The following is a 15,393-nucleotide window of genomic DNA, read 5'->3' on the forward strand; positions in this document are numbered from 1 at the left end:
CTGCGTTTTTTTTTTTCCCTCTGCGTGTGGCAAATCCCATTTTTCCTACTTTTGGGGCAAACGCGTGCGTGTATAATCCAATTTTTTTTTTTTAAAAAAAAAGACCTGGTGGAAGAAGTGCACTTTGCTTTTTGACTCTCTCTCTCTCTTTTTGCTAAGCACTTTTGGAAACATAAAAGTGTCAGTGCTTAGTGGGGTCGGGAGGGGGGGAGAGAGCAACCGTCCTCCTCTCCTGAAGTTGAAGAAAAAGACTCGGAAGCGGTGGAAAGAGGAGAAAGAAGAGGGGGGGAAAAAAAAGAGAGACCGTTTTGCGAAAATAAAACCAGCCTCCCCCCACTCCTCTCCTGCGATGATTTTTGCCACTGAAGGCAGAATCTCATCTTGAGGACGGCCAAGGAGAAAAAGCAAAACACAACGGACGAGAGTTTCTTTCCCCCCAAGTTTTTCTTTTTAAAGAAAGAAGAGATCGGCCGAGAAGAAAAAAAGGAGAAGAAGAGGAGGGAGACGAAGAGGAGGAAGAAGATCGCCTCCCCCCCCCTTCCTCCTCCAGCCTCACTCCCCGACCCGAGTCCAGCTCTCCGGGCGATGACCAAGTAAATGCTGGGGCAATGTCCCGTCGCAAGCAGGGGAACCCGCAGCACTTGTCTCAACGGGAAATTATCACGCGTAAGTGGCGACTCTCCGAACAAGCCGGGTCGGAAAGGGAAAGTCTGCATGTGGGGACGGGGGTTGGGGTTGGGGTTGCGATCCGGCAAGCCAGCCCGGGAGAAGCCGGGCGCGCGCATCCCTGGTGCGCCGCGTGCCATTGACCAGGAGAGATTTTTTTTATCCCCCGTTGAAGCCACGTGCGCGGCGCTGCCCCTGTTGCGACCGCGTGCCATTGACCCAGCATTTTATATGACTAATGGGGACTAATTTGAGACTACCGCGAGCTGCTGGCTCGGAGGACGGGGGGAGAGAGGCAGGAGAGCCGGGTGGGTGGGGGGAGAGCGAGCGGAAAAAGGGGGGCGGCGGGGAACAAAAAATGCAAAGTTTGGAGGCGAATTTCTTTTTGCAGGCGAGCGCGGAGGGAGCGGAGGACGCCGCCGAGCCCGGTTTGCAAAAAAGGGGGCATCGAGGTGGCTGGAGGTGGAGGTGGAGGTGGGGGGGGACGCCTAATGGGAACCACATGGAGGAAGGACGCCTGGGCCGGGCTGGAGCGGGGAGCCGGGCAGGAGGAGAGGGGATGCTGCAACCGAGGCTGCCTCTCCCACCCCCCCCGATGCCCAGGGAAGGCGAGCTGGCCAGCAGAAGCAGGACACGCCGGCCTTGGTGGGGGGGGGGTGTTAAAGCGCAGGTAGCCGGCTGGCCACGCCGGAGCCTCCCTTGCCTCGACCCCCCCCCACCGCGTCCCCAGGTCTGGCTGTCCAGCCCGAAAGTGTAGGGTGGCTGTGCGTGCATGCCAATAGTGGATCCCCCCCCCAAAAAAGAGAAGGGCGTGCAAAGGGGGAAAGGGCTCGCGGAGGCAGGTGCCCCCCCCGTTTTGCACGGCCGGAGAGCGCGCACTTTGCAAAGCGGCCGGAGTCCTGCTTCGGCCCCCGAGGCGATGGGGATCTTTCTTGACCCCGGATCGCCGCGGGAAAGGCGTGGGGAGAGAAGGGAGAGGCAGGCGGGGAGGGCGAGAGGCGTGCAGAGGGTCCGAAGATGGGTGGGGGGAGACCCAGCCAGTCGCTCGTCCAGGAGCTCCGGAGGAGGCAGTTTGCAATAGTTGCAGTTTCCTTGTGCAAAACCTCCTCCTTTTCTGTCTGCGTGTATATATCTATATATAATATCTCAAAGAATAGCCGCAGGCCTTGGGTTCACTTTTTGTTTTGTTTTGTTTGTTTGCTGCCCCCAACACTGAAATGCAATCCGGAATCTTTCACCTCTGCGGTGCCCTAAAGATTGCAGGAGGGTTTGCAGTTTGCTTGCCTGAATAGCTTTAGAAAGGGGAGGGGGGGGAATCCTGGCTGATGGGGGATTGAAAGAAAGAAACAAAACAAAAAGAAAACATCCGAAGTGGTGCTGGTGAAAATTGGGGAGGGGGAAGAAGAAGAGGTGGTGGTGGTGGGGAAGCCAACAGGCATTGCAAGCCCAAACAAACCCATGCAAAACGCCAAAAAGAACAGCTCCCGTGCAAAAGCCCAGCTTTTTGCAAAAAAAAAAACACAACCTTGCCTTTGCGCGTGGAGCTAGACAGGGAGAGAAAAGGAGGGGGCAGAGAGAGAGGGAGAGAAGAGGGAGCCTGCTCGTCCAGGCTGTGCAAAAGAAATCTTACTATATTTTTTTAAAAATTAAATACATAAACATATATGGGGAAGGAGAGCGCTGAAAAGCTCCCCTCCCCCCCAAAACCTAGCAGCCATCTGCCAGCAGCGTTGGGTGACAGCGCTTTCTCTCCCTCTCCCCCCCCCCATGCCCTTTGTTACATCTGATAAAAATGTTATTTTTTAAAACAAGAATTCCTCGGGATTATATTGATGGGTGAAGGCAGGGCTTGGCTTGTGACGGTTCCTCTCTCCCCCCTTTCCCTGGCTACTTCATTGTTATTTCTTCTTTTCCTCTCCTTCTTTCTTCCCTTCTTATCTTTCTCTCTCCTCTGCCGCCCCCCCCCCCCCATTAACCATCACCGGCTACAGTACCAATGAAGATGCATTTGGTGCCGGCTTTTTAATTGATTCGGAGTGGCTGTTTTGCTCCTGACAGCACCGAAAAAAGTGGATTAAAAAACAATTGAAAAACAAACATCCTTGGGGTTCATTGCAATATATATATATATATATATATATATATATATATATATATATATATATATATATATATATATATATATATATATATATATTTGCCCTGCTTAGACAAGCCAGCTGGTTTGTAAATTACCTTTTCTTTCAGGGAGGGAGCAGAGGAGGAGGGGGCGGGTGTTTCAGTAAATCCAGATTATTTAATGTAGCTCTTCTCTCTCCCCCCCCCTTGTTTGCAAAGAGTTTGGCATTTGAGATGGGGAGGAAAGAAAAAGAGGAGGAAGGCAATTTAGTGATGAGGGTGGCAGGAAGAAACATGCTTGCAAATATGGTTTCGTATAACCTTTTTAGGATGAGGCCAGGCGGATGGGACTGTTGGCGAATTTCAACTCTTTTGGTCTAGTGAAAATCCAGAGTGTACTATTCGACCTGGGGGTAACCCCCCCCCCCATAGGGGGCTGTGGGGTGTAATGGAAGGGTTACCCTGAGGATCTTAGGAGCTTTCTTGTATAGGGTGGCTTGCGTGAAGTGCTGGTTTGGCTGGTTTGTGGGATTCTTTCCTGTTTCTTCCAGTCCTCTTTCTCTGGAAGAGAGGCGTCCAAGAGATACCCTCTTGAACTGCGGGGGGGGGGGGGGAGAAAGAGAACCCAGAGAGGCAGTGGGCATCAAAGAGGGTGTGTGTGGGTTCCTCTGTAGATCCCAGCGAAACCATCCAGACATGCAATATCCAGGTTTGAGCAGAAAGAGATTTTTTTTTAACCAGGCAGCAGTAAGTTGGACCAGTTTCCAGGCAGGAGTGATAAATTATTAAAAGAGGAGCCTGTTTAAACAAAAAGGGAAAGGGAGGAAGCAGAGCTGCCCCTGAGAAGTTTTCCAGGAGAAGCACAAAGCAGAAGGATCCCCATAAATATAAAATGGGAAATCTCTCTCCTGCCATTCACCACAAACGCCCACCCACCCTCCCCTGTTTTCTTGAATGAATTTGCTGCTGTTGTTTTTTCTCTCTGAGATCTTCAAGCTATTTGATGCTTCATTGTGAAGCACTTGTCAGGAGAATCGCCTGGCGTTTTCAGGGTACGTGGCTAAGTGGCATGGGGGCGTAGGGAAAAGAATTGGTTTCATCCTTAACTCCCTTTGTCGGAATTTATTGGATTTCAAGGCTCTGGGGGTACTGAAAAGGGGCCTGATCCTGAATGGCAAACAGGCAAACACAGGCGGGGAGGGGGGGCTCAGTCTGATCCTGTGCATGATTGCTCAGAAGTAAGTCCAGTAAGCATAGAATTGCAGGCTTGAGGGTACAGTCCAGATTTAGTTCAGATCAGTGGAGGGTTTTTTGTTACAGTCTCCTTGGGATGCTCTCTGATTTTACAGCAGGCTTTAAAAATATGTATAATTTATTAAATTTCCAAGTACAGTCCACTGGCTTGTGTAGCTTGTATCATTCCCCCCCCCAAATGAATCAGACTCTCTGCTTGTGATAGACAAGAAGCTGATGAATGAACTGTCTTAAGTTTGTCTCCAGTGATGGGTCGCTGTGGAAAATACAGCAAATTATGTAACATTTAGAAAGTGAAAATGAGAGCTGTGTGTGAAAAGCAGACGTAGATGTAGGGCCTTACTGTGTGAAAGAAGGTAACACTGGTTTGATTTCCACAATAGTTTTTGTTTAGTTTAGTTTAATGGTTTGTGTCTTTCCAGCTAGAAATGGAGTTTTGAGCACTAGTTCAGGATTTTAGAATGAAAAGGCGTATTTGAATGGAGTAGAGGTAGCCCCTTCTCTGCTGGCAAAATCACCTTCATTCATAGACAGAGGCTTGAGTCCATCTGAAGAAACTTCATGAGGAATGAGCAATTGAGAAAACGCATCAGACATTCTTGGGCACCCCACCTCCCTGCAATCAAACTTGAATCCCTGCACAACAGGTTATAAGCAAAGCTTCCTTGATCTGACCCTGTCCACTTTGTGTCCTGGTCATCACGATATGGAGAAAACACCCAGATAGACAGACAGACAGAAGATATATTCATACATACAAACATACATACTTACTTACATACTCCAAATATATTTACGTACATGCATACGGCTTTCTTTTAGTAGGGAGATTCTCTGCCATTAAGAGGCAATTGAGGAAACTAAAAAAGATAGTCCCAGTGCATAGGTTCCAATACTGAATGTAAGTAAGGGCTGGGGAACTTGTATTTTTTTTTTGGGGGGGGGGGTCTACCTACTAGTGTTGGCAGCAGGTGTTGCATTATGACTTAAGAAAGCGCTGTGAAAAGATTGTACTGTAAACTGGAGCTTCATCTGACTAAGCCAGGCACATGGATTTCTTAGCTTAACATTGCAGAATTAAAGCTGGATCCATGCCCCCCTTCTGTCTCCCCCCCCCCATTTTTGGACACTTCCTAGCCTTCTGTCCTCTCTTAGGAAAATGCTTGTTTTGCGTTGATTTGCTCAGGATAAGGGAAACAGCTTTGCGAACCGAGGGTGGACTCCGAAACAGCTTGGCTCTTCCGTGGTAGGCAAACACAGAGGAGCATATTTTGTCAAGCTTGCTGAAGCATTTTAGTAAGCATGGCTTTTAAAAGCTTTCTTCTTTTTGTGTGTGTTTTGTTTTGTTTTGCAATGTGGTTTGTGCTTTAATGGCAAGTGTTGGCAGGAGCCCGCCGTCTTGCGTATTGGAGGGCTGTGTCGAACAAAGGACTGTCTTGTAGGGCAGGCGACGAGAACGTTAATGGGAATGAACGTGGTCCAGGTGAAGGAGGCCAAATAAGAGGTAATGGGCTGGCCACATTGGCACCTATGCTGCCTCCCTTATCTGAACGAAACGTGCTCGGAGCTGGCTGTGCTGGCTTAAAATGTCTTGCACAATGCTTTTCTTTTCCCCCTCCTTTTAAACATTTCCTATCTCGATTGCCCTGTGCCCCCTTGTTTGTTGATGCCAGATACTTTCCGAAATAAACTTTGCGAGCTTTCAGCTGAATTGCAAGTCACGTTTGTGCCTTGTGGTGCTGCCAGTAGCGGGCCGTAACAGCTAGGGGGCACTCATAGCCTGTCTCATAGAAGAGTCGGGTTCCCCAGCACCCATGAGGAGAGGAAATAATCTAGGTAGAGGCCAGTCAGTTTCCATCGCTGCAAAATGGTTTTTAGGTGTAAAGTTGTGGTATTGATTTTTATGCCGAGATCTATATGGTACAAGATGAGAGAGATTGCAAGTTAGATAAATCTATTTTCTAAGCAAATTATGACTGATTAAGCAGCATCGGCAAGATAGATGCCTTTAATTAAAATTAGTTTTTAACGGTGTCCCTGACTGCCAACGGCTTCTGTTTGCTTTCTCAGGTTGGAGTCTCTGGATTTGCTGTGAGTGAAGGGTAGCTTGTGCCCGAGTAGGAAAGCGTATATGTATACAGTTTTTAATTTTCCTTTTTCGTGCTGAGCCTGCAAGATTCTTACAGTAGCATGTATAAAATACAAATCTTGTGAACCATTAAGAAAAGGCCAGCCCATCTAAACCCTTCAGAAAACAGGGTGTGAATATGTATATGTCCCCTCGATTTTAGTGGATATTTATGTATAAACGAACAAAATGCATGTTGCAAACAGCAGAGATGGGGTGATCAAACTGAGTTGTGTGCTAGTCAAAACTGATGCACACAGATTTCTACGTGTGTGAATATCACTGTTGCAGAATACGAATATAGTCCATAGTAATGAGTATATAACCAGATATAACCGATATTTCAAAGTTCGTGTGCTAGTGCAAACTGACACATCTAGACACAGGGTTTTTTGTTTTGCTATGACTTCATATTTAGACGAGCAGTACAGTAAGAGATAAAAATAGGTATCGGATGAATTTGATCAGTAAAGGTGCAAAGCGTTCAGAAGGTGCATGGGAGAGGTATGCGCCTACACCCTTTCATTGCTGTGAAGGTCAAAAATCCACACGGAGTGTTAGAATCAGATTTGGGACAGGTGGCCTTTCTTTTAATCCTTGTATCATGTGAGAATCATAACCGAACACAGACGTTTCCTCCTAGGAAAAAATAGAAATCCATCTCTCCCCTGTACACAAAAGTTCCTGTCGGATGAAAAAAAAAATCCTTGTCTGCATGCTTTCTGTGGCTTACGCACACCTTGTTAGGGGGAACTCTTCCTAGTCCAAATGGATGTAATTGAATGGGCTATACAGAGAAGGGCCCACTTCCGTGGGAATGCCGGGAGCGAATGTTCGTGAAGAAGTTTGTCAGGTTGTGGCACTGTTAACTCTTCTGCTGATGTTCTCATTTTAGGGCATAGTCTGTGGGTGGTTGTTCTCCAGTGTCAGGGTAGAGGGCTGCGCTGGAACTTGAAAGAGAAATAAATGAGGTCAGACAAAAGAGAAGGCCTGTCACCCACTATAGGGAAAGACTTCACTCTCAACTAGACAGAGCTTGCAATTTATCCGATGATTCCTCTTCTTCGCTCGGTCTCCGCGTCCGGCTTGTTGGAAGGGCAGAGACAGTGGGCAGTTTGCTGGATGGACTTGAAAGATGAACCAGTCCGAAGTTTAGAATACTCGCTTCATCCTTATAATTTTGGGGAAGTCCCTTTGTTGTAAAAACCTCAACCTAGTCCATTAACTTTACTTCAGTCCTAGCATGTGAAAACTATCTGTACAGTGCTTTTTTTAAAATAAAAAAAGGTGCCGGTACTCATATATAAAGTGGCTCTGATTTTTTACCAGTTCCCCTCTCAGAACTTGGGAAAGCCCCCCCAAAGGTGCCTGTATTCAGTACCAGTCAGTACCAGCACAAAAAAGCCCTGCATATATGTGTACACACACACACGTACATACACGTATGTATACAAAATAAATAAAAATAGCACTTAATTATCAAGAAGAAATCGTTCTACATTTTGTATCTCTTACGATGACATTTGTGTATGCCAGTGGTTCTCTGTTTTCTTTCTGGAATGGTATTCCCCCTTTGCTTATTGCTTGGGGAGTCCCTTTGTGGTTTTTAGATGCTGACCTTTTTTTTTTTTTTTTTAAATTGCTTTTATAGTTGCAATTAAAGAGACAAATAAGACTAGAAAAATAAGAAGGGACTTGTCAGGGGAAAGAGGGGGGTCTTTATGATGACGTATCTTAGAGTGTAGTGAGGCCGGAATAATCATGAGAGCTCTTTAGCAGGCATCATATCCAAATGCAAAGACCCGGGACGCGTGTCGCTACTTTGTGGGTGCGTGGTTCCCATTCGTTTCCATAGCCCTCGTGTAGGGTAACTTCCCCGGTGGACGCTGCCCTTAGGAATGCAGCCCTACATCCGGTTATGCCGGTCCAGGACTTTGGTGGGAGTGAAGTGCACAGGCACATGAAAAGTATGCGTACGTATCTGTGTAACAAGACAAGGGAGGAAAAACCCAGCTCAGACAGAGTGGGCAACTTACTGATAAATGTGCGATTTATCCAGCGGTGGTTCTAGTGACACCTTCCTCCTTTTTTTGCATATTTCCTTTTATAAAGTGTCCTCATGCGGTCTCGAAGCATTCCCTCTCCCCCATCAGTTTCGAAGGCGGGTGTGCATTCACAGCAAGCTGCAGTTCCTCAACATCGTTGGTTAGATTTGGTTCCCTCCTGTTGAAAGAATAAATATTTTTTTTTTACAAAAAAAACCCTTGTCATCTAACTCTTTATTCAGGGTGGGCTCTTCAGAAGCAGGGCATTTTTCTTCCTCTTCTCCCCTCCCTCCCCTCCTCTTCTACCAAGAAATATAAATTTAAATGCCTAAAGTTGCCTCGTTTTTTAAAACAAATGAAAGAAGGACAAACTACATCCTGCACAAACATGCACCGGTGGGGGTGGGGGGATGGGTGGTGGCAGCGGCAGCAGCAATATTAGAAGAATACCATCATTTTCTAGCACAAGTGACACCAGATCGGAGAGTTGATGAATGGTGTGGCATTCCAAGGGACTGGCTTGAGTATTTATTAATTTATTTTGCATACGCCAGACTTTCGTGCAAAGAATCCGTTTCCTTTTTTATGTAAAGGAGCTAACGATTTGGAAGGTTAGGGGGGCACTGAGGCTTGTATTTTTTGGGGTGAGGATAATGTGTGTCAAGGGCTGTGTGTTTGTGTGTTGGTGTGTGTGAGATGATGTGGTAGGGATAAACAGAGGGGCTCGTATGCAGAAAGTCAACTCTGCTCCCTGTACGGTGCTGCAATGAACCGGCATAATCTATTGAGTGGTGGTACCCCCCAAAGCTTTCTGTGGGACTTGAAAAACTGCCCAGGAGAGTTCAGGTGTGAGGAACAGTGGTGATTTACAACCTCCCCGAATCCCTCTTTTGAGACAGGCGTTTTGACAAAACGGTTCCACCTGTGTTTCAATCCACAGCAAGAAATCAAATGCATTGATTGTTCTCATTTGAATTTCTTAGAGGGATGGTTCCCCCCCCCCCATATTGTTGAGAATCTGTAATCCATACACAGCCTCTTCCAACGCAACATGAGACATTCCGCTTTATGTGTATTCTTCCTCCTCTTGGAGCATCCACCCTCCCTTTTCTATTTAGTTTTAACTAAAACAAATCTATTCACACCGGGACAAAGGAAGCTTTTGTATCACATCATCTGAATCCCGTATTTATCTGCAAAGATTTACGGCTTTCGTGGTCTATACGAGAACCTATACATTTTAGCCTCCCTGTTGCAATAAATCTTTTTTTTCCTTTTCTTTCTCTCCCCCACCCCAAACAGCTAGTTTATTTAGCAAAACAGACATCACTCTTGTTCCATTTACACTGTATGTTCTGTAGATTTTGATTTAAATAAGGGCAGAGACCCATCTCAGGCTGGGAATTCAGGGAAGCGGAGCAGGGGGTAATCTTGGGTTTACCAGGGGGCATAGAAACCCAACTCTCCATAGAGTTAGGACCACCACTTGGTCAGCTGGGCTTTCGATTTTGTTCTAAAACATTCATATTGGAGCATGCTAGCTATTTTTAAAAACTTTTCACACATTTTGTTTCATCTTTTTTTTTTTAACCCCGAGGTTATTCTGATTTTTGAAACATTCATCTTGGGTTTAGTTGTGTGGTGGGATTATGTTCCCCCTCCCCAAGATTGAGGCCAGTTCAACAAAAGGTGTTCGTTCTTACAGGTTTGCAAAGCAGTGCCGGAATGTGCGGTTCTTGCAAACGCTTCCCATGTAAAGGAGAAGGCAGTTCCTTAAAAAAAAAGAAAAGAAAAAAAAACCCTCAATGCTGGTCGGTCCGTCGGCTTTCTTTCGTAATTAGAAGTCATTAACATCTGAAGCCTGACCTTTGCAAAGCAGCTTGGTCTCGAAGCAGGGCTTGTGCCAAAAGATTGCCAGTTTTACGCCGCAGCCCCGTCCAGAGCTAGAGGCGATTGGCCCCTGGGTGCCACAACTTCAGTGGGGAAGACCAAAAGGATAAATGAGGGATGGAGACCAAATGACTGTCTCTCTTGCTGCTGTACCAGTTTTCACACATGGCAGTAACAAGTCTTGTGCTCAGATTGGTGCCACGTGTGAATGCCGTTGAATGGGAGATGGAATGCTGAAGAGAAGCGAATGGCACGTTCTTCCTAGTGCGTTCTTTATTGATACCACCTTTATTCTGCAGAATTTACAAGTCCACAAAAACAGATTACATTCAGATACGAGTCTGCCAGTTGTCAATAATTTGTGATGTAATTTTAAAAAGCAGCAGCAACTTTTCTACAACTTCCCTCCTGTTGTCCAGGGAAATATTCTTTGTTTGCCACAAGTGACTCAGTGGCTATTTTTAAGCAGTTTTTTAAGATTCTTGTGTGGAAAAAAATGCTCTTTGAGCTGTTCTGTGCCGGATGGTCCGGTCTTTATGCGTCTGCTTACACACCTGTTCTGTTCTTCACATGACTGGAATAAAACAGTTTTGAGCATTATACCTTAGCTTGGCTCCGTACAACCCTGTCTATGGGTGACATCTCTGCTTTTTCTTTTGGATTTATAGAAATTGTCCATTTTGGCAGATCAGAATATTTCTTAAATGAACAAACAAAAACAAAACCCCAACATTTTGGGGGCATAAAGAAGTGGGGGGGGGGAAAGACACGTTATCGTGCTGTGAAGTTCAGACCTAACGAAATCTCTAAACGTTAAATTTCCCAGTATGAGAAGAATTTTCAGGCTGAACATTGGTACAGGTGGGGCAGCAGATAGATCAAAGCTTTCCATGTTCGGTTTTGTGATATCTTCAGAACGGTCACCACATGGCTGATACCCCTAGTTTCTGTAGTGTCATTCCAAAGAGATGGGTTGGGGCAGGAGTTGTCATTTCTGCTGGAGGCACCGTTTGGAAAGACTCGGCCGCTTCCCTTACCCCAAGAGAGCGTCAGAGTAAAACTTTTCATCGGAGGGCTTTTTGGTCTCTGCATAACCGAGATGGAGAATTCTGGGCGTAACAGCTGGGAGATCCTGAGTGTACTGGGAGACCCTTGCATGGGGCAGATTGGGAGACTGCCTAATATACCTTTTGAAGTTAGGATTTCCCTGTAGAGGGGTGCAGCTGGCAACTGCTGCATGATTCATCAGTTCATCATTACAAAACGCAGTCAGATCCGGTTAATCTGCAGCCTGCTCATCTGGGTCTGTGAAGAGATTTACATGGTAACCAACCTTACAGTACCCATGGCGATTGCAGCACCCGCTGGTGCCTCCGCACATAACCATAGCGGCGACGTTCTTATCAGCCTCTGGCCTCTCCCATGCTTGTAATGCCATGCAGAACTTGGACCTAGGGGAGGAAGCCACAAAATATTGTCTCCCCAAAACAACACATTATCGTGTTCCCTTCCTTAAAAAAATTACAACCCCCCCATGTTTCTAGGCTGGAAATGGGGGTAGGTGTAATTTCCCCCCATTTAAATTTCTGCCACTATATAGCTTAAATATGACCTCAGTTCATATATCACAGTTTTGAGGTATGCACCTGAAAATGAAAAAGGATCGAACACATGCACTGTACAGGTATGTTTGTCAGGGACCTGCAATCGGCTGTAGCTGCCTGTTAAGTGTATGCTTGGAGGCACTGCCGGGTTTGCTCCTGCGTTGTATCTGAAATGGTCATAAGGAACTTGATTCAAAGTCTGTAGTAGCCAATATATTTTCAGTGACACTCAAACCGTGACCCATGACTGGTAGCCCCTCTAAACTGGTCTGCTCCCTGTGAAAGAAATTGAAACTGTGCTAAGAGAACAAAACTGGAGTCCAGTAGTACCTTAAAGACCAGCAAAATTTCCCAAGGTATAAGCTTATACTCTGGAAAATTCTACTGGTCTTTATGGTGCTACTGGACTTGAATTTGTTGTGCTCGAATTTGTTGTGGACTTGAATTTGTTGTGTTGGGGAGGGGCTGTGGCTCAGTGGTAGAGCCTCCGCTTGGCATGCAGAAGGTCCCAGGTTCCATCCCCGGCATCTCCAGTTAAAGGGACCAGACAAGTAGGTGATGTGACAGACCTTTGCATGAGACCCTAGAGAGCCGCTGCCGGTCTGAGTAGACAATACTGAATATTGTCGAAGGCTTTCACGGTCAGAGTTCATTGGTTCTTGTAGGTTATCCGGACTGTGTAACCGTGGTCTTGGTATTTTCTTTCTTGACGTTTCGCCAGCAGCTGTGGCAGGCATCTTCAGAGAAGTAACACTGAAGGACAGTGCCTTCAGTGTTACTCCTCTGAAGATGCCTGCCACAGCTTCTGGCGAAACGTCAGGAAAGACAATACTGACTTCGATGGACCAAGGGTCTGATTCAGTATAAAGCAGCTTCATGTGTTCATGTGTACTGCAGACTAACACGGCTACCCACCTGAAACTGTGTTAAGCTACAAGTTGGCCACTGATGATTTTGTCCTCTTACCTCATCCTAATTGTATATATGTCACCGCCTAAAAGTAGGGCTGTTAGCATGACCAATTTTCGCAACTTCTGATGAAGAGTGCTATGATGATTAACCTTTTGAACTGCAGCCTTTTTCAATCCGTTGAAATGGAAGGCACATTGTTAATACTTCTGTTGTGCCAGAGTCGGGCGTAGAATTTGCAAGGAATTATTTTAGGGAGGAAGAAGAGGAGGCGACTTTATTGACAGGCTCTGGAGCCCTAGTCTAATAGGAATGCTACCCAGATTTTCTCCAGGACCACTCCTTTCATGCCAGTCTGAGCCATATGTGCTACAAGATATTTTGAAATGTAACTAGATGATTTTCTGTTAAATGGTTTTTTTTAAAATAATAGAATGTGCACAGTGGAAGTATTTTCTGTTTCTCTCTGTGTGAATATAAGGCGGGTATGTAGTATCTTCTAAGTTGACCCCAAAACAGATAATCTTCCCTATGAGGCCTTAAGAGGTTTTGTGCATGCACACTACTCTTGATTTCAGTTGACTCTGGGAAGCCAAAGCAAGCCGTCTTAAAATTTTTGAAGGAAAACCTGAAGTGACTATTTCATTCTTTCTTCATACAAGAGCAAATTTTAAAGCCTCTGATACCTTTGAATTCATGATTGTAGCCCAGAGAAGTTAGACTCAAATCCAGCCTGTTGGAAATTGTAGTGAGCTTTGTGTATTGGTCCCCAGGCACGGTGTGTTGACTTCAGTGTGGACTTAGCCGTTTGGGGCACAGATCACCGAGTACTGCTTTTGCAGTTTTTGTGCCCCTCATCAGGTTATGGCTCAAATGAAGAGCATGTGCTGAATGCCCCAGGTTCAATTCTTGGCATCTCTGGTTAAAAGGATCTCTCGTAGCAGATGCTAGAAAAGACCTTTCTCTGCCTGATACCCCGGATAGCCATTGTTACTCAGGATAGACAGTCATGCACAGAATGGAGCAATGGCCTAAGTCAGTATACTTCATACATTCTTATATATTTTTGTGTCCGTATCTGAAAGCAGCATTTTTGGGTGGCTGGACTGAATGAACATGAAAGGGTTAACAAATGGGAATTTGCATCAGGGTGTCAGGACGCAAGTATTTGTACAAGTGCAAGTGTACTTTCCTCCAAATGGATGACCCTTTTCTTTATTAGGCCAGGGGACTTGTTGATGTGGAAATACACCTTCCAGAACCCATTCTAGAGCGATCCCATCAAAGTCTATAGACCTGCTCTGGAGTGAGCAGGTTATAGACTGTAGCTGCAGATGCATTTATGCTACAGATGTAATTTATTTATGACATAATTAAATTTGTCAGTTTTTAAAAAATAAGTTATTAAACTAAAATAAAATTAAAATTTTAAAAAACTTTTTTTGGGGAGGAGGGATTTTTTTAGAAACCATTTGAGAGAACTTTGTGCTGGGAGAAAACGTAAAGCTGATTTCCTCAAACGTGAAGACTGCCAAAGAATGAAAGGGATACCAGATGTTATTTTTTTTAAAAAATGCCATTGCAGACTGCTTGGGTGGGGGCAGAGGGGGAGGAGAAGATTCCATATGAATGGGCACAGGCAGATTTAACTAATTACGGTCAAACGCGCGTGAGACCATTGCAGTATGAGATGCCAAGTTGGGTAGATAAAGGGAGGGGGGTAGCTACTGGAGAGCTTAGGAACTCTTGATTCCTGAACCATCTTGCAAAATGGGGCAGGCGTTCTTTTTTTTTTAAATGTTTGTATATATGTGTGCGTGTATATTTATTTATTTATTTATTTACTTATTTATTTATAAAATCCTTCCGAGGCAACTTAAATGATTAGTTAGAGGAAAAAAGAAAATTTAAACCTTTCAGTTGCTGACAAATGAAGACGACTTCAGCGTTTTTACACAGAGCGGGTCTAGAAGCTTAGCAAGGGTCGCGGGGCTTTTTGTTTTTGTTTTGCTCTCCCCCCCCCTCAGTTTCCTTCCCTGTACAGAAAAATAATTCTAATGTTAAAAAAAAGGATTTAAAAAATCCCCATCCCGAACCCTATACATGCTATAATCAAGCCGCTGTAATTTGATATGCATATCGAACTGCTGGGCAAGATGGTTACAAGAACTCGCTAAGAGGCATTTTTGGATTTCTTCTCACCTGCCCCCTGGCCCCCCTGGGCACTGTGCTGTGTTCCTTCCCTGTACCTTGGCTCAGTTCAGCTGTGCTGCTGACTTTATTCCTTGCAGTTCCTTACCTTATCTTTTCTAGGGTGTGCGTGTTTTAATATTTTGACAGTCTGCTCCCACCTAAAAGGAGAGAAATAGTGCACACGATGTCTAAAGGAGCCTTTTCACGGCACTCTGGTATTTTCCCCCCTTTCCATTTTGGCTCTAAAATTATGTATATGTAATTGGTAATTAAAGGTGCAAGCTCTCTTCAATATAAACAGTATTGCTCAATGTTAGATCATTAAAGGGAACAGAAGCACTAAATAATTACCTTTTGCATTGTGACAAACCGTTCGCACAGAAATCCACTCACTTCCCGCTCAGCGCCAGGGTTATGATTACATTTTCACGATGGCAAAGCGTCTTTTCATAAAATAAATTGGTAAATTAATTACGTTGCATTGTCTACCGACTGCTTTTACAGTAAACTTAGAGGAAGGGATGGGGGGGGGGGAAGTAATTAATGGGTTTCACACACCGTGCATTATGCCTGGAGTTGAGTTACC

At 45.3% G+C, this 15,393-nt stretch overlaps 1 protein-coding gene across 5 annotated transcripts in view; it reads left to right on the plus strand.

Moving 5' to 3' along the window:
* The first annotated feature begins 556 nt into the window (after positions 1–556).
* BCL11B (BCL11 transcription factor B) overlaps positions 557–15,393 on the plus strand; it is a 173,439-nt gene continuing 158,602 nt past the window's right edge. For all 5 annotated transcript variants that reach the window (XM_056852248.1, XM_056852246.1, XM_056852249.1 and 2 more), the window contains exon 1: positions 557–666. In XM_056852248.1, the coding sequence (XP_056708226.1) occupies positions 609–666 (58 nt within the window). In that variant the 5' untranslated portion in view covers positions 557–608. The remainder of the gene's footprint in view (positions 667–15,393) is intronic.

The sequence above is a fragment of the Euleptes europaea genome, chromosome 6, assembly GCF_029931775.1.
Source record: "Euleptes europaea isolate rEulEur1 chromosome 6, rEulEur1.hap1, whole genome shotgun sequence".
NCBI classification, from domain to species: domain Eukaryota; kingdom Metazoa; phylum Chordata; class Lepidosauria; order Squamata; family Sphaerodactylidae; genus Euleptes; species Euleptes europaea.